This window comes from Salmo salar, chromosome 20 (genome assembly GCF_965601325.2).
Source record: "Salmo salar chromosome 20, fSalSal1, whole genome shotgun sequence".
Classification (NCBI taxonomy): Eukaryota; Metazoa; Chordata; class Actinopteri; order Salmoniformes; family Salmonidae; genus Salmo; species Salmo salar.
The window spans coordinates 27,475,933-27,498,184 of NC_138310.1; the positions used below are offsets into that span (position 1 = coordinate 27,475,933).

The 22,252-nt window shown below is 42.0% G+C and overlaps 1 protein-coding gene across 3 annotated transcripts in view; it reads right to left on the reverse strand.

Annotated features, from left to right (window-relative positions):
* Positions 1-334: 334 nt before the first annotated feature.
* Positions 335-22,252, reverse strand: part of LOC106580333 (oxysterol-binding protein 2) — a 94,754-nt gene continuing 72,836 nt past the window's right edge. For all 3 annotated transcript variants that reach the window (XM_014161235.3, XM_014161237.3, XM_045703158.2), the window contains 5 exons: positions 16,344-16,447; positions 14,812-14,907; positions 14,340-14,524; positions 13,959-14,179; positions 335-6,223 (listed from right to left, as the gene is read on the reverse strand). In XM_014161235.3, the coding sequence (XP_014016710.2) occupies positions 6,081-6,223; positions 13,959-14,179; positions 14,340-14,524; positions 14,812-14,907; positions 16,344-16,447 (749 nt within the window). In that variant the 3' untranslated portion in view covers positions 335-6,080. The remainder of the gene's footprint in view (positions 6,224-13,958; positions 14,180-14,339; positions 14,525-14,811; positions 14,908-16,343; positions 16,448-22,252) is intronic.

Below are 22,252 nucleotides of genomic sequence, written 5' to 3' on the forward strand. Positions count from 1 at the left end.
TTTCGCCAGGCATAATGGGACATATGTCGTGCCAAAAAGCACCTGATCATCAGGAATCTTCAAAGAATGTACTATGGGCAGAATGTACTATGGGCAGATGATTCAAAAGTAGAACTTTTTGGATGTTGTGGCAGTTCATGCTTGAAAACCCACAAATGTCACTGAGTTACAGCAGTTCTCCCTTTAAGGATGGGCCAAAACTCCTCCACAGTGACATGAGAGACTGATGAACAACTACAGGAAGCGTTTGGTTGCAGTCATTGCAGCTAAAGGTGGCACAACCAGTTATTGAGTGTAAGGGGGCAATTACTTTTTCACACAGGGAAATTGGATGTTGCATAACTTTGTTTAATGAAATAAGTATGTAATTGTTGTGTTATCTGTTCACTCAGGTTCCCTTTATCTAATAATAGGTTTTGGATGAAGATCTGATTACATTCTGTATCAAAAATATGCAAAAGTAGAGAAAATTTAAAGGGGCAAATACTTTTTCAAGGCACTGTAGGTCTAAACCTGGTTATATGTAGGTCTAAACCTGGCTCCTCCTGCAATGGAGAAAAGAACAGAGTGCACTTAAATTGTTTACCAGGCAGACAGACATAGATGGAGAACTAATTCAAGCTTTGGAGTCTCAATACCAATGAATAAAATAGGGGTCAAAATAAATGTCCATCCTTTTGGGGGCCATAAGCGAGATTTGGTTGCGTCAAATACACTGCATTTCAAACAGTCAGTAATAATCAAATTAATTCAGGGCTTGTGATATTATACCCAGGTTAAAAATAAGTCTTTCACAACTATAAAACCCACTAATAATTTAATTATTTTATCAAAATAGTTTAAATCAGTTTTTTTTGCAATAATCACTTATTTGGCTTTCAAGTCTGTCTATGAAAATGGCATTTTCGTTACAAATGTAACCAGAACCATGCATAATGCACATCCACTAATAATGACTAACTTCTTGTAGCAGGCATTATCGAAAACTTACACAGGTCTCAGAAGCACGTGCTAGTGAGTAGCCAGCTAATCTTAATATTTTAAGTTTAGCAAACTTGGATCTATTTGCTAGCTAACAAGGCTGAACAGTTGAACTGTTATGAGCACACCCTTCTGTTTGAACAGCATGCTAGCCTGTCCACTTTGTTGAACCCAAGTGGCCTACCTTATTTCCCAGAATGAAAACGAGTTGCCCATTCCTTATATAATTGCGTTTTGTTTTTTATAAATGTGTAATAAGCATAGACTAGACAGCTAGTATAACAGTCTTTGGCTAAAATACTACTAGTGGAAGGTGATACCGCAACGCCACGCACGACAAACTGAGCATTCATTTTCCAGAATCTGTGTTCATTGATACTCCCGTTTTAGTAGTGTTTGCTCGGCGCTCAATTTGAATATTCGAGACATAAAAAGGGTATCGTTAGAAAGGTTAACGGGGGGGGGGGGGGGCTTGGTGTGTGTGTGTGTGTATAAACAGAGAGGAAGAGGCGAAGCGAGAGTTTTCGCTCTCGCCAAAATCGGTCCTCCAAAAAACAATGCGGTTCTATGGCTTTATTTTTGACCTAAGCTTGTCGCCTGCCTTCCTGCCTTTGCGAAAACGACTCCCATTGTCAGGGCGGAGACATGAGCATTTCGTCATTATATCCAGATCTCTGGTGTAAATGGGGAGGTGCACACAGCACAGGAGTGAAGGAGACGAGACCAGAAAGACATGAGAACAAGCGGACATAAACGCTCATAAAATCCAAAAATATTCTTGTGATACAGGCATTTGGAATATTGCGCAAAAACATACATTCTAATGAATCTAATTATTTCGATATCGCCCAGCCCTATCCCCCACTTAACGGTGTAGAGACAAATGTTCATTTTAAAGTAAATTTCCTGCAATTCTACACATTTTCCATGGGGCAGAGAGAAAATGTTGCAGTTTTACAACACATTTCCAGCAATTCTACCCATTTTGCCATGGGGTGGAGAGAAATCTTTTCAGTTTGAATGCCATGTTAATATGATGTCTGAGTGAGAATGACTAACAAAATCAAATGGGGGCCCCCTGGAAGTCAGGGCCCCTGGGCAAATGCCTTGTGTGCCCGGTCAGTATTCGACCACGATTAGCTGGCTAGCTGGCTAGACTAGCTACCAATCTAAAATTGTTAGCTGACACGGCTAATTGAGTGACTGTCAGTGACTGACATAAAAAGTTAAAAACTGCTGATGCACAAACACATTTTGAAATTGCACCTGGTGTATTCTACTATTATTTCTCTCATTAGTAAATTGAGACCCTGACTGAGTTCCTAAAAAGAAAGAGAAATATATATATATATATACATACACACAAACTACCAGTCAAAAGTTGACACATCTACTCATTCAAGGGTTTTTCTTTATTTGTACTATTTTCTACATACTAGAATAATAGTTTAGACATCAACTATGAAATAACACATATGGAGTCATGTAGTAAACAAAAAAGTGTTAAACAATTCCAAATATATGATATATTTCAGATTCTTCAAAGTAGCCACCCTTTGCCTTGATGACAGCTTTGCACAATCTTGGCATTCTTTCAACCAGCTTTATGAGGTAGTCACCTGGAATGCATTTACATTAACAGGTGTGCCTTGTTAAAAGTTAATTTATGGAATTTCTTTCCTTCTTAATGCGTTTGAGCCAATCAGTTGTGTTGTGACAAGGTAGGGGTGGTATACAGAAGATAGCCCTATTTGGTAAAATTCCAAGTTCATATTTTGGCAAGATCAAATAAGAAAAGAGAAACGACAGTCCATCATTACTTTAAGACATGAAGGTCAATCAATCGGGGCAGCAGCGTAGCCTAGTGGTTAGAGCGTTGGACTTGTAACCGAAAGGTTGCAAGTTTGAATCGCCGAGGTGACAAGGTACAAATCTGTCGTTCTGCCCCTGAACAAGGCAGTTAACCCAGTGTTCCTAGGCCGTCATTGAAAATAAGAATTTGTTCTTAACTGACTTGCCTAGTTAAATAAAAGGTACAATTTTAATAAATAAATCCGGGAAAATTTCAAGAACTTTGAAAGTTTCTTCAAGTGCAGCCGCAAAAACCCTCAAGCGCTATGATGAAACTGGCTCTCATGAGGACCGCCACAGGAAAGGAAGACCCAGAGTTACCTCTGCTGCAGAGGATAAATTAATTTGAGTTAACTGCACCTCAGATTGCAACCCAAATAAATGCTTCAGAGTTCAAGTAACAGACACATCTCAACATCAACTGTTCAGAGGAGACTGAGTGAATCAGGCCTTCATGGTTGAATTGTTGTAAAGAAACCACTACTAAAGGATACCAAGAAGAGACTTGCTTGGACCAAGAAACACGAGCAATGGACATTAGATCTGTCCATTGGTCTGATGAGTACAAATTTGCAATTTTTGATTCCAACCGCTGTGTCTTTGTGAGACGCAGAGTAGGTGAACGGATGATCTCCGCATGTGTGGTTCCCACTGTAAAGCATGGATGAGGAGGTGTGATGGCGTGGGGGTGATTTGCTGGTGACACTGTCATTTATTTAGAATTCAAGGCACACTTAACCTGTCTGGGCTAGGGGGCAGTATTTTCACGGCCGGATGAAAAATGTACCCAATTTAAACAGGTTACTACTCTGGCCCAGAAACTAGAATATGCATATTATTAGTAGATTTGGATAGAAAACACCCTAAAGTTTCTAAAACTGTTTGAATGGTGTCTGTGAGTATAACAGAACTCATATGGCAGGCAAAAACCTGAGAAAAAGTCAACCAGGAAGTGGGGGATCTGAGAATTGTAGTTCTTCTTTCTAGTCCCTTTCGAAACTACAGTATCTGTGGGGTTACGTTGCACTTCCTAAGGCTTCCATTGGCTGTCAAAAGCCTTCCGAAAGTTGTTTCAGCATTCTCCTGTCACTGGGCAGAGTATAGGAGCTCAGTTACCGAGTGGTCTGCCTGGCAACAAAGGGATTGGATATGCTCGGTCCCGCGAGGGCGCTGTTCCTTCTTTTTCTCCTTGAATGAATACGCTATTGTCCGGTTGGAATATTATCGCAATTTTATGTTAAAAATACCATAAAGATTGATTTTACAGCGTTTGACATGCTTCTAAGTACTGTAATGGAACATTTTGACTTTTTGTCTCTGGTACCGCGCTCGCGCGTTATGCTTTTGGATAGTGCTCTGAACGCACAAACAAAACGGAGGTATTTGGACATAAATATGGATTATTTCGAACAAAAACAACATTTCTTGTGGAAGTAGCAGTCCTGGGAGTGCATTCTGACGAAGATCAGCAAAGGTAAGAGAATATTTCTAATACTAATTCTGAGTTTAGGTGGCCCCGAACTTGGCGGGTGTCTGTATAGCTTGCTGTGATGGCTGAGCTATGTACTCAGAATATTGAAAAATGTGCTTTCTCCGTAAAGCTATTTTAAAATCTGACACAGCGGTTGCATCCAGGAGTAGTCTATCTATAATTCTTTAAATAATTCTTATATATTTTGTCAACGTTTATGATGAGTATTTTTGTAAATTGATGTGCACATTCACCGGAGGTTTTGGTGGGAATCCATTTTCTGAACATCACACGCCAATGTAAAATTCTGTTTTTGGATAGAAATATGAACTTCATCGAACAAAACATACATGTATTGTGTAACAATGTCCTAGGAGTGTCATCTGATGAAGATCGTCAAAGGTTAGTGCTTAATTTAGCTGTGTTTTGGGTTTTATTGACACATGTCCTTGCTTGGAAAATGGCTGTGTGATTATTTTTGTCTATGTACTCTCCTAACATAATCTAATGGTTTGCTTTCGCTGTAAAGCCTTTTTGAAATCAGACAATGTGTTTACATCAAGGAGAAGTGTATCTTTAAAATGGTGTAAAATAGTTGTATGTTTGAGAAAGTTGAATTATGACATTTTATTGTTTTTGAATTTGCCGCCCTGGCGTCCCACGTAGCCCATAGAAGTTAACCAGCACGGCTACCACAGCATTCTACAGCGATACGCCATCCCATCTGGTTTGCGCTTAGTGGGACTATCATTTGTTTTTCAAAAGGACAACACACCTCCAGGCTGTGTAAGGGCTATTTGACCAAGGAGAGTGATGCATCAGATGACCTGGCATCCGACCTCAACCCAATTGAGATGGTTTGAGAAGAGTTGGACCGCAGAGTGAAGGAAAAGCAGCCAACAAATGCTCAGCATATGTGGGAACTCCTTCAAGACTGTTGGAAAAGCATTCCAGGTGAAGCTGGTTGAGAGAATGCCAAGAGTGTGCAAAGCTGTCATCAAGGCAAAGGGTGGCTACTTTGAAGAATCTCAAATATATATTTTGATTTTGTTTAACACTTTTTTGCTTACTACATGATTCCATATGTGTTATTTCATAGTTTTGATGTCTTCACTATTATTTTACAATGTAGAAAATAGTAAAAATAAAGCAAAACCCTTGAATGAGTAGGTGTCTCGAAACTTTTGACTGGTACTGTATATATATATATATATATACACACACATACATACATACATACATACATCACACACAGTCTTTCTATAAACTTCTGAAGCGTTCTTTTTGTCTCTCTGTCTGTCCGTCCGTTAGACAGGATGGACTTCATCTCATCCCAGTATACAGTGGAGGAGAGGAGAACTGATTTAGATGGGTTGCTGTTCAATCACTAAAACCCCTAGAAACAGATGTGCTGAGCAGAGGAAAGGTGCATTGTGGGTAGCGTGTGTGGAGCACTTGATTCTTTTGGAAGTCTCTATGGGGCCCCTTTTCTATGGTATTCAATCTCCCATCTCTCTCACACACCCCCACACAGCTCAGTGTTAGGTCAGGAAGGATCTAGAAAAGGCCCCTTTTCTCCCTTGACTCTGTAAAAAATATGACCTCTGTGTGTACAAGGGGAGGTACACTGTGTTGTGAGTGTGTGAGACATTCACATTCTCATGCACACAGAGGTCCACATCCAGACCCAGACACCTCTTCCTCCAGGGCCAGTGGTGGAGCAGTCTCCTGGGCCTGGGTGAGTCCAGTGATGGAATAGGATGGGTCTGGTCTAGGCTTAGAAGATTTCAGAGCACGTACTCCAGTCCTGACTGTCCTTAGCCTCCCAGTATCCACCCTTGTACACAAAGGTTGTCTCCCCAGTGATGTCGTTCTTCCTCTTGTGGAACCACTGTGGCTGGAACCCATCATACTCTCGACCTGGGGAAGAGACACAAGCGTCACTCAAATGAAGGGCTCAGGGAGTTATTCTGTATGGTTTACTGTCACTCCCACACATTAGACACCTCTATGTCTGTTTCTCTGGCTCTGAAATAGTACAGGCATAGTAGGGCCAAGTCAAGTCTGAATGAAAAGGGCATATGGCGGCAGGACCGGGTCATAGTCTGGACCAGTGGGTACAAGGGAGAAGCAGTCAGCATGCAGACCCCATACAAAGGACGCCTTCCAGGTCATCTTTATTGCAGTCATGATTATCAGCTTTTTTCCATCTTCGTAACATTGCAAAATTCTGAAGCTTTTTGTGCAAAAATGCAGAAGAGCTAATCCATGCTTTTGTCACTTCTAGATTAGACTACTGCAATGCTCTACTCTCCAGCTACCCGGATAAAGCACTAAAACTTCAGTTAGTGCTAAAAATGGCTGCTAGAATCTTGACTAGAACCCCAACATTTGATCATATTACTCCAGTGCTAACCTCGCTACACTGGCTTCCTGTTAATGCTAGGGCTGATTTCAAGGTTTTTACTGCTAACCTACAAAGCATTACATGGACTTGCTCCTACCGATCTCTCCGATTTGGTCCTGCCATACATACAGTTGAAGTCGGAAGTTAAAACCTGTTGGGGCTAGGGGGCAGTATTTGCACGGCCGGATAAAAAAACGTACCCGATTTAAACTGGTTACTACTCTTGCCCAGAAACGAGAATATGCATATAATTAGTAGATTTGGATAGAAAACACCCTGAAGTTTCTAAAACTGTTTGAATGGTGTCTGTGAGTATAACAGAACTCATATGGCAGGCAAAACCTGAGAAGATTCCATACAGGAAGTGCCCTGTCTGACAATTTGTTCTCCTTCTGTTGCATCTCTATCGAAAATACAGCATCTCTGCTGTAATGTGACATTTTCTAAGGCTTCCATTGGCTCTCAGAAGGCGCCAGAAAGTGTAATGGGGTGTCTGCAGTCTCTGGGCGAAGTACAGCAGTTCTGTTTGTGAGTGGTCAGCCTGGGAACAGTGACACTGAGAAGCGCGTTCATGAGAATTCTCTATTTTTTTCTTTCAGCCTTTGAATGAATACAACGTCGCCCAGTTGGAATATTCTCGCTATTTTACGAGAAAAATAGCAGAGAAATTGATTTTAAACAGCATTTGACATGCTTCGAAGTACGTTAATGGAATATTTTGATTTTTTTTGTCACGAAATGCGCTCGCGCGTCACCCTTCGGATACTGACCTGAACGCACGAAAAAAACGGAGGTATTTTTGGAACCAAAACAACATTTGTTGTTGAAGTAGAAGTCCTGGGAGTGCATTCTGACGAAGAACAGCAAAGGTAATCCAATTTTTCTTATAGTAAATCTGAGTTTGGTGAGGGCCAAACTTGGTCGGTGTCAAATTAGCTAGCCGTGATGGCCGGGCTATGTACTCAGAATATTGCAAAATGTGCTTTCGCCGAAAAGCTATTTTAAAATCTGACACCGCGATTGCATAAAGGAGTTCTGTATCTATAATTCTTTAAATAATTGTTCTGTATTTTGTGAACGTTAATCGTGAGTAATTTAGTAAATTCACCGGAAGTATGCTAGTTCTGAACATCACATGCTAATGTAAAAAGCTGTTTTTTGATATAAATATGAACTTGATTGAACAAAACATGCATGTATTGTATAACATAATGTCCTAGGAGTGTCATCTGATGAAGATCATCAAAGGTTAGTGCTGCATTTAGCTGTGGTTTTGGTTTTTGTGACATATATGCTTGCTTTGAAAATGGCTGTGTGATTATTTTTGGCAGGGTACTCTCCTGACAATGTTTTGCTTTCGCTGTAAAGCCTTTTTGAAATCGGACAATGTGGTTAGATTAACGAGAGTCTTGTCTTTAAAATGGTGTAAAATAGTCATATGTTTGAGAAATTTAAGTTATAGCATTTTTCAGGTATTTGTATTTCGCGCCACGCGATTCCACTGGTTGTGGAATCAAAAACGTCCCACCTTGCCCAGGGAGGTTAACATACACTTTAGCCAAATTCCTGACATTTAATCCAAGTACAAATTCAGTTTTAGGTCAGTTAGGATCACCACTTTATTTTAAGAATGTGAAATGTCAGAATAATAGTAGAGAGAATGATTTATTTCAGCTTTTGTTTGTTTCATCACATTCCCAGTGAGTCAGAAGTTTACAAATACACTCAATTAGTATTTGGTAGCACTGCCTTTAAATTGTTTAACTTGGGTCAAATGTTTCTGGTAGCCTTTCACAAGCTTCCCACAATAAATTGGGTGAATTTTGGCCCATTCCTCCTGACAGAGCTGGTGTAACTGAGTCAAGTTTGTAGGCCTCCTTGCTCGCACACGCTTTTTCACTTTTGCCCACAAATTCTCTATAAGATTGAGGTCAGGGCTTTGTGATGGCCACTCCAATACCTTGACTTTGTTGTCTTTAAGCCAATTTTCCACAACTTTGTAAGTATGCTTGGGGTCATTGTCCATTTGGAAGACCCATTTGCGACCAAGCTTTAACTTCCTGACTGATGTCTTGAGATGTTGCTTCAATATATCCACATCATTTTCAATTCCTCCTGATGCCATCTATTTTGTGAAGTGCACCAGTCCCTCCTGCAGCAAAGCACCCCCACAACATGATGCTGCCACCCCCGGGCTTCATGGTTGGGATGGTGTTCTTCGGCTTGCAAGCGTCCCCATTTTTCCTCCAAACATAACGATGGTCATTATGGCCAAACAGTTCTGTTTTTGTTTCATCAGACCAGAGAACATTTCTCCAAAAAGTATGATCTTTGTCCCCATGTGCAGTTGCAAACCGTAGTCTGGCTTTTTATGGCGGTTTTGGAGCAGTGGCTTCTTCCTTGCTGAGCAGCCTTTCAGGTTATGTCAATAAAGGACTCGTTTTACTGTGGATACAGATACTTTGTACCCGTTTCCTCCAGCATCTTCACAATGTCCTTTGCTGTTGTTCTGGGATTGATTTGCACTTTTCGCACCAAAGTACATTCATCTCTAGGAGACAGAATGCGTCTCCTTCCTGAGTGGTATGACGGCTGCGTGATCCCATAGTGTTTATACCTGCATACTATTGTTTGTACAGATGAACGTGGTACCTTCAGGCATTTGGAAATTGCTCCCAAGGATGAACCAGACTTGTGGAGGTCTACAATTTTTTTCTGAGGCCTTGGCTGATTTCTTTTGATTTTCCCATGATGTCAAGCAAAGAGGCACTGAGTTTGAAGGTAGGCCTTGAAATACATCCACAGGTACACCTCCAATTTACTCAAATGATGTCAATTAGCCTATCAGAAGCTTCTAAAGCCATGACATCATTTTCTGGAATTTTCCACGCTTTTTAAAGGCACAGTCAGCTTACTGTATGTAAACATCTGACCCACTGGAATTGTGATGCAGTGAATTATAAGTGAAATAATCTGTCTGTAAACAATTGTTGGAAAAATGACTTGTGTCATGCACAAAGTAGATGTCCTAACCGACTTACCAAAACTATGGTTTGTTAACAAGAAATTTGTGGAGTGGTTGAAAAACGAGTGTTAATGACGCCAACCTAAGTGTATGTAAACTTCTGACTTCAACTGTACCTACACGTACGCTACGGTCACAAGACTGGAGCGACGAACTGCCCTTGCTGTCTCTGCCTGGCCGCCTCCCCTCTCGCCACTGGGATTCTCTGCCTCTGACCCTACTACGGGGGCTGAGTCACTGGCTTACCGTAAATTCCGGACTATAAGCCGCAACGTTTTTCCCACGCTTTGAACCTCGCGGCTTAAACAATGACGCGGCTAATATATGGATTTTTCCCGCTTTCAATTTTTTTTCTCCAAAAAAACACATTCTGTGACGTGCTCAGTTTTTGGGCGGCATGAAGCTTTCATTAGACCAATGAAATTGCCGAACGGGTTTAGGTCAAGCAACTTTTTAGTTTACTGTTTAGATTAAATCGAGCGCTCTCAAACTTCCCATCATTCTGATTACGGTAGTCATTTTGTCACCCTCATCATGGCAAAGACACGGAGAAATGCATATGATGCAGCTTTCAAGTTGAAGGCGATTGATCTGGCTGTTGGAAAAGGAAATAGAGCTGCTGCACGGGAGCTTGGTCTTAATGAGTCGATGATTAGACGTTGGAAACAGCAGCGTGAGGAATTGACTCAGTGCAAAAAGACAACTAAAGCTTACTGCTAATTTTTTATTTTTTGTTACAAGCCGTGTTTCGTTAAAGCCTATTTATTTTTTGTTACAAGCCGTGTTTCGTTAAAGCCTGTGTAAAGTTAATTTGTTTCAATGTACCGGTAGGCACCTGCGGCTTATAGACATGTGCGGCTTATTTATGTTCAAAATAATATATATATTTTTTTAATTCAGTGGCTGCGGCTTATATTCAGGTGCGCTTAATAGTCCGTAAATTACGGTACTAGTGCTCTTCCATGCCGTCCCTAGGAGGGGTGGGTTGAGTGGGTTGAGTCACAGACATGATCTTCCTGTCTGGTTTTGTGCCCCCTCGGGCTCGTATAATAGAGGAGATCTTGTCTCAGGGTAGTGAGTTGGTGGTCTGTTGATATCTCTCCAGTGGTGTGGGGTTATATCCTGCCTGGTTGGCCCTGTCCGGGGGTATCGTCAGATGGGGCCACAGTGTCCCCCGACCCCAATTGTCTCAGCCTCCAGTATCTTTGCTGCAACAGTTTATGTGCCGGGGGGGATAGGGTCAGTCTGTTATATCTAGTGTAATTCTCCTGTTTTATCTGGTGTCCTGTGTGAATTTAAGTATGCTCCCTCTAATTCCCCCTCCCTCCCTCCCCCTGGAGGACCGGAGCCCTTGGACCATGCCTCAGGACTACCTGGCCTGATGACTCCTGGCTGTCCCCAGTCCACCTGGTTCTGCTGCTACTCCAGTTTCAATCGTTCAGCCTACCGCACCTGCTGTCTTGACCTCTGAATGCTTGGCTATGAAAAGCCAACTAACATTTACTCCTTAGATACTGACCTGGTGCACCCTCTACAACCACTTATTATTATTATTATTATTATTATTTGACCCTGCTGGTCATCTATGAACGTTTGAACATCTTGAACAACAACCTGGTCTTAATGGCCATGTACTCTTATAATCTCCCCTACGCACAGCCAGAAGAGGACTGGCCACCCCTCAGAGCCTGGTTCCTCTGTAGGTTTCTTCCTAGGTTCCTGCCTTTCTAGGGAGTTTTTCCTCGCAACTGTGCTTCTACATCTGCATTGCTTGCTGTTTGGTGTTTTAGGCTGGGTTTCTTTATAAGCGCTTTCTGACATCTGCTGATGTAAAAAGGGCTTTATAAATACATTAGATTTGATTTCATCTGAGATGTGCAGCGTGACTGCAAAAAGACAACCTGGAACTCTGTCATAACCACAAAGCAGTGGCATAAAGTAACTAAGTAAAAAACACTTTGAAGTACTACTTAAGTTTTTTTTGGGGGATCTGTACTTTACTATTTATATTTGACAACTTTTACTCCACTACATTCCTAAAGAAAATATGTACTTTTTTACTCCCATACATTTTCCCTGATGCCCGAAAATACTTATTACATTTAGAATGCTCAGGCAGGACAGCAATATGGTCCAATTCACACACCTATCAATATAACGCGTTGTCATCCCTACTGCCTCTGACCTGGTGGACTAAACACAATCGTGCCATCTAGTTTGCTGAAAATAAGGAATTTGATGTCTAGCTTTTACTTTTACTCATTTATGAAAATTGAGTACTTTTTCCCACCGCTATACTGAAATACATTTTAAACCAGATACTATTAGACTTTTACTCAAGTAGTATATTACTGGGTGACATTCACTTTTACTTGAGTCATTTTCTATTAAGGTACACTAATAAAAGTATGTGGACACTTGCTCGATGAACATCTCATTCCAAAATCATTAATATAGAGTTGTTACCCCCTTTACTGCTATAACAGCCTCCACTCTTCTGGGAAGGCTTTCCACTAGATGTTGGAACATTGTGGCAGAGACTTGCTTCCATTCAGCCCCAAGAGCATTAGTGAGGTCGGGCACTGATGTTGGGCGATTAGGCCTGGCTCGCAGTCGGCGTTCAAATTCATCCCAGAGGTGTTTCATGGGGTTAAGGTAAGGGCACTGTGCAGGCCAGTCAAGTTCTTCCACACCGATCGACAAACCATTTCTGTATGACCTCGCTTTGTGCATGGGGGCACTGTCATGCTGAAACAGGAAAGAGCCTTCCACAGAATCGTCTAGAATGTCATTGTATGCTGTAGCGTTAAGATCTCCCCTCACTGGAACTAAGGGGCCTAGCCCGAACCATGAAAAATAGCCCGAGACCAATATTCCTCCTCCACCAAACTTTACAGGTGGCACTATGCATTGGGACAGGTAGCATTCTCCTGGTATCCGCCAAACCCAGTTTTGTCCGTCGGACTGCCAGATGGTGAAGCATGATTCATCACTCCAGAAAACGCATTTCCACTGCTCCAGAGTCCAATGGCGGCAAGCTTTACACCACTCCAGCCGATGCTTGGCATTGTGCATGGTGAGCTTAAGCTTGTGTGCGGCTGCTTAGCCATGGAAACCCATTTCATTAAGCTCCCAACGAACAGTTCTTGTGCTGACATTGCTTACAGAGGCAGTTTGGAACTCAGTAGTGCGTGTTGCAACCGAGGACAGATGATTGTTACGCACTACGCACTTTAGCACTCACATGTCCCGTTCCGTGAGCTTGTGTGACCTACAACTTCGCGGCTGAGTCGTTGTTGCACCTAGACTTTTTCACATCCCAATAACAGCACTTACAGTTGACCGGGACAGCTCTAGCAGGGCAGAAATTTGACGAATTGACTTGTTTGAAAGGTGCCATCCTATGACAGTGCCATGTTGAAAGTCACTGAGCTCTTCAGTAAGGTCATTCTACTGCCAGTGTTTGTCTATGGAGATTGCATGGCTGTGTGCTCTATTTTATACACCTGTCAGCAACGGTGTGGCTGAAATAGCCAAATCCACAAATTGGAAGGGGTGTCCACATACTTTGTATATATAGTGTATCTTTACTTTTACTTAAGGATGACAATTGGGTACTTTTTCCACCACAAAGGGGAGGGTCAGCACAAAAAATATGGGGGTGGGGGAGGGTGATGCACAACAGGGGGACCCAAGGCCACCCCCACTCACCAGAGTCATCATAATCACACTCTGACCACCAACAGAGGGAGGAAAAGAGAGACGTGTCATGGGTACATCAAATACAGCCTACAATAGGTCACAGTGCTACACAGTGTTGGACTTTAACAATGTTACCAGGATTAGAAGAGTCTGTTGTGTCCTATCTCTACAATCTCCCCCTAGTAGCCTCCAGTAGCTCCTCACTTCAATCCTAATCTGTTCTTTTCCTCTACTTGATCTGTCATTACCCCTCCATTTGCCGCGTGGCTCACTCCAGATAATACTGTTCTTGTCATAATCATTTACATAAAGGCCAGGGGACCTGGAGGAATGATTCAAAGTTATGTGACTGAAAAAATACCTTTATAGAAATTCCTCAATCAATCCAGCCCTACTTCCTGATTGTCTGAAGAGTCCCCTCTCCCCACTTCTCCACCCAGCCCCTTTCTATCAGTCTTTTTCTTTATCAACTCTCCCTTTACCTTTCTCTCCACCCTGCCCACTTCCTCTGTGTGTCTTACCGTTGTCCAGTGCGTCTGTGGCCTCTGCCTCTCTCCTCCTCCTCACAGCTCTCTGTTTCTCCTCTAATCTCTGTTTCTCAGAGTTGGCCTCGTCCCATCTCCCTGCCTCCATCAGCCTCTGGTCCGGTCTCAGCCGGCTGTCCGTCAGCCCCACCCCATCCTCCGGCTCATTCAACGTCAGCGCCAGCGAGGAGAAGAAGTACATGTTCTCAGCGTTATCCCTGACGGAGGGAGAGAGAGAGAACAGGAATAGGGAGGAAGTGGGGGAGTAGCTCTGTAATGTAGTATTCTTTACAAGTCAGTGTTTTTGTGTAAGGTGCATCATAGGCTTAGTGCGTATTCTGTGTTACTGTATAAACTGTTGTGCTGGGCAGTGCTTACGGGAGAGGGTATTTCTTCCACAGTAGTTTGGGGGACAGGGTCTGGTAGACAGTCTTCTGCTTGCCCTCGGAGCCGCTGCCCCCTTTGCTGCTCTGGACGATCTTGGAGCTCTCGATCTTATCGTCCCACGTGCCAGACAGGATGTAGTGGGCCTGCCCTCCACTGTCTGACACCACCCCTGTCACCTGGACAACACACACACACACACACACACACACACACACACACAGATAGAGGAGAGGGGGGGTGAGGAAATGTATCAACCCTTATGTAGAAAATAATACAATATACCTCTATAGTTTATCATAAACAACTATTATGAAAGAATAGTCCATTCAAAAATGATACATTTGCTTGTACTATCCAGCAGGGGGCAGCACACAACAATGTGACAGCTGAGCCAACGAGCTCATCATGCCATGGTCAGGTTTCAGCCAGGACTGTGATGGTGGGTGATGGTGGTAACATGTACCTTGCGTGGGACATCCCTGGAGAAATAGCTGTAGGGGGAGAACTTGAGCTGGCACGTCTCCTTGGTCCTGTGGTTGACTATCTCAATGTCCCCTGACTACCCATTGACAGTGGGAGGGATAGAGAAAGAGGGAGAAGCGAGGGCAGAATGGGATGGAAGACAGAACAAAAGAGGAGGAATGGAGAGTAGAGAGAATTGCTGGTAAGCATCAATAGCAATCATGCATATTGCATACAGAAACAACTGATGAATCATCATCAGAGTTCAGAAGGAGAGAAAGAACCACTAACATCTCAACATTCCACAGCTGCATCAGAACAGTGTCTGTACCATAGAGATCTTATTAAATGGGAGCCATATTGGTCAGGGAGAAATCCAAACCAGTCTAATTGGAATGAATGGCAGTAGAGGCATAATCCTGACTTTACTAATGCAGGAAAATAAAAGTAATGCATGTGATCTCAGAAATTGTGTTATAGAATTATTGTCAATCTAAAATAATATATAATTGTAAATCAAGTTTATACAGGTTTTATACACATAAATGTTTCAATTGTGCTATTGTATGATACAATGTCAGTACTTGTCTAAGTCCTATCACCAACGGATTTCAGCCAGTGTATGGCTGTGGATTTATTGGATTGTTTGAATGGGAGCTAGCTCGCTAACAAACACAGTGAAGATACATTCTTCAAATTCATTATTTTACACAATATCTTATCACAGGACTGGGAAACCATGGTTGCCCATCTCCCTGACCAAAATGGCTGACCTTTATTCCATCAAAAAGGTTCATGTCCATTCTAGTACTCTAATTCCTGATTCTATGGTCTGTACATTCAGTCAGCCTCAGTGATATCATTGGATTGTAGTATGAAGCTCTATATAATTGACTCTAAGTTGTGCTATAGGGACTGATAATGAGAAGCTGTTTGTGAGTGTGCCATATTCTACCATATGATAGAGTTTATTCCCTGGCCCCCGTCGCCCTTCTCCTCCAGTGAGGGACTGGTATGGGTTTTTGCCCTAGCACTATACAGCTGATTCAAATAACTCATCAACAAGCCTGGATGATTTGAATCAGCTGTGTAGTGCTATGGCAAACACCAAAACGTGCATCCAGCGGGGGCCCAGGACAGAGTTTGGGAAACTCTGGTATAGAGTAGTCAGACAGACAGACAGACAGACAGACAGACAGACAGACAGACAGACAGACAGACAGACAGACAGACAGACAGACAGACAGACAGACAGACAGACAGACAGACAGACAGACAGACAGACAGACAGTGACAGACAGTTACAGACAGACAGTTACAGACTGTAATTGGGTCATGTCAGAGAGATGAAAGGGGAAGAAACCTCTAGAGACCACAGGCAGGCTTATTCATGTGCTGTTCTGTTCTGATTGAACTCTGCCTCTACACAACACTCATTCCAGTGGCCTGGATTACATTACACAGATAAAGACACGGACACCTCTAACACACTGAGGGACTAAGTAGACCCCATGAAGTAGTTAGTAGACACACCTGGTCAATCCACAGCTTGCCCACGATGATGTTGTGCACGGTGGAGATTACCTTCCTCCACACATAGTGGTTCTCACTGGAGTGGAACTGCAGGTGAATGGCACCTGGGAAGAGGGGGAAGGGAGAAAAAAGGAGGGAACATTGAGATATAATTGAGAGATTGCGTGGTGGGGATGAAATGCAGTCACAGAAAGAGTGACAACAAAAATTAAATCAATATCTTTGCGTTCTCTCTTAGTGTTAGTACCATGGCATTATTACAGTGTAACAAGGCAACATGTGTTGTGGTTGATATTCTGTGGTTCTTATTTTGGGTCCTTTATAAACAAGGTCAGTCCTACCTGCAGGGACTTGGCCTGGTAATGCAGGGGAGTAGCTGAGCGGAAGAGGCTGGGACTCTCACTGCACTCACACACTTAGGGCTTTAATCAATCAGATCCGCTTTGGCCAACATCTGCATAGCGGTTGCCATTGGTTGCAAGGAGTGGTATTATCAGAAACCCCATGCAGCCTTGTTTACAAATCAGAACAGTGGAATGTGAGATGTAATCTACACCTCCACTAGGATGATAGAAACCCTCATTATTTAGTTTCATGATTTTTACATTTGAGAATAATTATTTCTATATAGCCTATTATTTATAACGCGAGTGGGGCGGGTGTGGCTTCGTGACAATTATTGCAAGAGCAGCTGCTCACCGATTTGACAGCTCCTTCAACAATGCCAGAACATCCACTATGAAAGTGTGGGCTATCGTCAGTTAACGCTTGATCTGATTGGATCTAGGCCTTATACTCTGTTGTCACATATTACTTACCTACATCTCACTAGGCTCACAAACATACAATATTATATTCTCCACAGTTCAAATGAATCTCATGGCTTCATGTTATGGGAACTCTATCAATCAAATCTGTGGGATCTATTCATCTGTAATTTATCAGGGTCTTAGAGACCCCAGCCCATCTCAGTAGAACACATCCCCCCTATACATCCACATACACTCAATTAGTATTTGGTAGCATTGCCTTTAAATTATTTAACCTGTTTGGGCTAGGGGGCAGTATTTTCACTTTTGGATGAAAAGCGTGCCCAGAGTAAACGGCCTAATACTCGGGCCCAGAGTCAAATATTTGCAAATTATTAGTAGATTTGGATAGAAAACAGTCTAAAGTTTCCAAAACTGTTTGAATGATGTCTGTGAGTATAACAGAACTCATATGGCAGGCAAAAACCTGAGAAGAATACAACCAAGAAATTAAAATCTGGTGCCTGTAGTTTTTTCAAGTCCTTGCCTTTCTAACACACAGTGAGTTAGGGTTCATTTTGCACTTCCTAAGGCTTCCAATAGATGTCAACAGTCTTTAGAAAGTTGTTTGAGGCTTTTGCGGTAAACACAGACCGAACGAGAAGGCTGGGAAGTAGGTGACTCAGAAAATCACATCAGTTCATTGCGTGCATTCACGTGAGAAGGGACCTGTGTTCCAAAACGTTTTTCAAGACATTGCAAACGTCCGGTTGGAATATTATTGAAGTTTGAAGTTAAAATGGCCCTAAAGATTGATGCTATACAACATTTGACATGTTTGAACGAACATAAATATAACTTTTTTTTTTACTTTTCGTCTTGACATTTTCCTCGCGCGTCCTACATTTTCAGTAGCTTACTGAACGCCTAAACAACATGGAGTTATTTGGACATAAATTATGAACTTTATCGAACAAAACAACATTTATTGTGGACCTGGGATTCCTGGAAGTGCCTTCTGATGAAGATTATTAAAGGTAAGTGAATATTTCTAATGCTATTTATGCATTTAGATGACTCCAAAATGGCAAGTATCTGTAATTGCCTGATGTTTTTTTCTGAGCGCAGTACCCAGATTATTGCAAAGTGTGCTTTCCCAGTGAAGTTATTTTGAAATCTGTCAATGCGGTTGCATTCAGGAGATGTTAATCTATAATTCTTTGAATAACAGTTTAATATTTTATCAACGTTTATAATGAATATTTTTGTAAATTGTTGTGCTGATTCACCGGGAGTTTTGGGGGAAATACATTTTCTGAACGTCACGCGCCAATGTAAAATGGGGTTTTTGGATATAAATATGAACTTGATAGACAATACATGCATTTTTTGTTCTAACAATGTCCTAGGAGTGCCATCTGATGAAGATTGTCAAAGGTTAGTGCATAATTTTAGCTGGTTTTCTGCTTTTGGTGACGCTTGTCCTTGCATTGAAAATGGCTGTGTGTAATTTTTTGTCTATGTACTGTCCTAACATAATCTAACTTTATGCTTTCGCCGTAAAGCCTTTTTGAAATCGGACAACGTGGTTGGATTAAGGAGATGTTTATCTATAAAATGGTGTAAAATAGTTGTATGTTTGAGAAATTTGAATTATGACATTTTGTTGTTTTCGAATTTGGCGCTGATTTTTCACTGGCTGTTGAATAGTGTGAACCGTGGCTGGGACGCTAGCGTCCCACTAGCCCAGAGAAGTTTAAGCCATTTTGCCACAACTTTGGAAGTATGCTTGGGGTCATTGTCCATTTGGAAGACCCATTTGCGACCAAGCTTTAACTTCCTGACTGATGTCTTGAGATGTTGCTTCAATATATCCACATCATTTTCAATTCCTCCTGATGCCATCTATTTTGTGAAGTGCACCAGTCCCTCCTGCAGCAAAGCACCCCCACAACATGATGCTGCCACCCCCGGGCTTCATGGTTGGGATGGTGTTCTTCGGCTTGCAAGCGTCCCCCTTTTTCCTCCAAACATAACGATGGTCATTATGGCCAAACAGTTCTGTTTTTGTTTCATCAGACCAGAGAACATTTCTCCAAAAAGTATGATCTTTGTCCCCATGTGGAGTTGCAAAGCATAGTCTAGCTTTTTTTATGGCAGTTTTGGAGCAGTGGCTTCCTCTTTGCTGAGCGGCCTTTCAGGTTATGTCGATATAGGACTCGTTTTACTGTGGATATAGATACTTTTGTACCTGTTTTCTCCAGCATCTTCACAAGGTTCTTTGCTGTTGTTCTGGGATTGATTTGCACTTTTCGCACCGAAGTAAGTTCATCTCTAGGAGACTGAACGCGTCTCCTTCCTGAGCGGTATGACGGCTGCGTGGTCCCATGGTGTTTATACTTGCGTACTATTGTTTGTACAGCTGAATGTGGTACCTTCAGGCATTTGGAAATTGTTTCCAAGGATGAACCAGACTTGTGAAGGTCTACAATTTGTTTTCTGAGGTCTTGGCTGATTTCTTTTGATTTTCCCATGATGTCAAGCAAAGAAGCACTGAGTTTGAAGGTAGGCCTGGAAATACATTCACATGTACACCTCCAATTGACTCAAATTATGTCAATTAGCCTATCAGAAGCTTCTAAAGCCATGACATAATTTTCTGGAATTTTCCAAGCTGTTTAAAGGCACAGTCAACTTACTGTATGTAAACTTCTGACCCACTGGAATTGTGATACAGTGAATTATAAGTGAAATAATCTGTCTGTAAACAATTGTTGGAAAAATTACTTGTGCACAAAGTAGATGTCCTAACCGACTTGCCAAAACTATAGTTTAACAAGAAATGTGTGGAGTGGTTGAAAAACAAGTTTTAATGACTCCAACTTAAGTGTTAGTAAACGTCTGACTTCAACTGTATATACATACAGTGGGGCAAAAAAGTATTTAGTCAGCCACCAATCGTGCAAGTTCTCCCACTTAAAAAGATGAGAGAGGCCTGTAATTTTCATCATAGGTACACGTCAACTATGACAGACAAAATGAGAAAAAAAATCCTGAAAATCACATTGTAGGATTTTTAATGAATTTATTTGCAAATTATGGTGGAAAATAAGTATTTGGTCACCTACAAACAAGCAAGATTTCTGGCTCTCACAGACCTGTAACTTCTTCTTTAAGAGGCTCCTCTGTCCTCCACTCGTTACCTGTATTAATGACACCTGTTTGAACTTGTTATCAGTATAAAAGACACCTGTCCACAACCTCAAACAGTCACACTCCAAACTCCACTATGGCCAAGACGAAAGAGCTGTCAAAGGACACCAGAAACAAAATTGTAGACCTGCACCAGGCTGGGAAGACTGAATCTGCAATAGGTAAGCAGCTTGATTTGAAGAAATCAACTGTGGGAGCAATTATTAGGAAATGGAAGACATACAAGACCACTGATAATCTCCCTCGATCTGGGGCTCCACGCAAGATCTCACCCCGTGGGGTCAAAATCATCACAAGAAGGGTGAGCAAAAATCCCAGAACCACACGGGGGGACCTAGTGAATGACCTGCAGAGAGCTGGGACCAAAGTAACAAAGCCTACCATCAGTAACACACTACGCCGCCAGGGACTCAAATCCTGCAGTGCCAGATGTGTCCCCCTGCTTAACCTGTTAGGGCTAGGGGGCAGTATTGGCACGGCTGGATAAAAAACGTACCCGATTTAATCTGGTTACCACTCCTACCCAGTAACTAGAATATGCATATACTTATTACATATGGATAGAAAACACCCTAAAGTTTCTAAAACTGTTTGAATGGTGTCTGTGAGTATAACAGAACTCATTTGGCAGGCAAAAACCTGACAAGGTTTCAGGCAGGAAGTGGCCTGTCTGACAAGGTGTCGTTCTTCTTGTCTCTGTTTATTGAAGACTGAGGATCTTAGCTGTCCCGTGACACTTCCTACGGCTGCCATAGGGTCTCAGAAGGCGGCAAAAAGCGGAATCGTGGCTTTGCAGGCTCTGGCTGAAAAAAAGTAGCGCGTTTGGGTAGTGGCTGGTTACAGTACTGTGAGACTCAGGCTCGTGCCCGCGTCGACCGAAAGCTTTGTTTACTTTCCTCAGTTTAGCTAAATGGACATTCCCGGTCGGAATATTATTGCTTTTTTACGAGAAAAATGGCATAAAAATGGATTTTAAACAGCGGTTGACATGCTTCGAAGTACGGTAATGGAATATTTATATTTTTTTTGTCACGAATTGCGCCATGCGCACGACCCTGATTTACCATTTCAGATAGTGTCTGGGACGCACGAACAAAACGCCGCTATTCGGATATAACGATGGATTATTTTGGACCAAACCAACATTTGTTATTGAAGTAGCAGTCCTGGGAGTGCATTCTGACGAAGACAACAAAAGGTAATAAAACTTTTATAATAGTAAATATGATTATGGTGAGTGCTAAACTTGCCGGGTGTCTAAATAGCTAGCCCGTGATGCCTGGGCTATGTACTTAGAATATTGCAAAATGTGGACATATCGAGTGCATAGAGGAGGTCTGTATCTATAATTCTTAAAATAATTGTTATGCTTTTTGTGAACGTTTATCGTGAGTAATTTAGTAAAATGTTAGCGAATTCCTCCGGAAGTTTGCGGGGGGTATGCTAGTTCTGAACGTCACATGCTAATGTAAAAAGCTGGTTTTTGATATAAATATGAACTTGATTGAACAAAACATGCATGTATTGTATAACATAATGTCCTAGGGTTGTCATCTGATGAAGATCATCAAAGGTTAGTACTGCATTTAGCTGTCTTCTGGGTTTTTGTGACATTATATGCTAGCTTGAAAAATGGGTGTCTGATTATTTCTGGCTTGGTACTCTGCTGACATAATCTAATGTTTTGCTTTCGTTGTAAAGCCTTTTTGAAATCGGACAGTGTGGTTAGATTAACGAGAGTCTTGTCTTTAAATAGCTGTAAAATAGTCATATGTTTGAGAAATTGAAGTAATAGGATTTTTAAGGTTTTGAAAATCGCGCCACAGGCTTCAAGTGGCTGTTACGTAGGTGGGACGAATTCGTCCTGCCTAGCCCATAGAGGTTAAGCCAATACATGTCCAGGCCCGTCTGAAGTTTGCTAGAGAGCATTTGGATGATCCAGAAGAG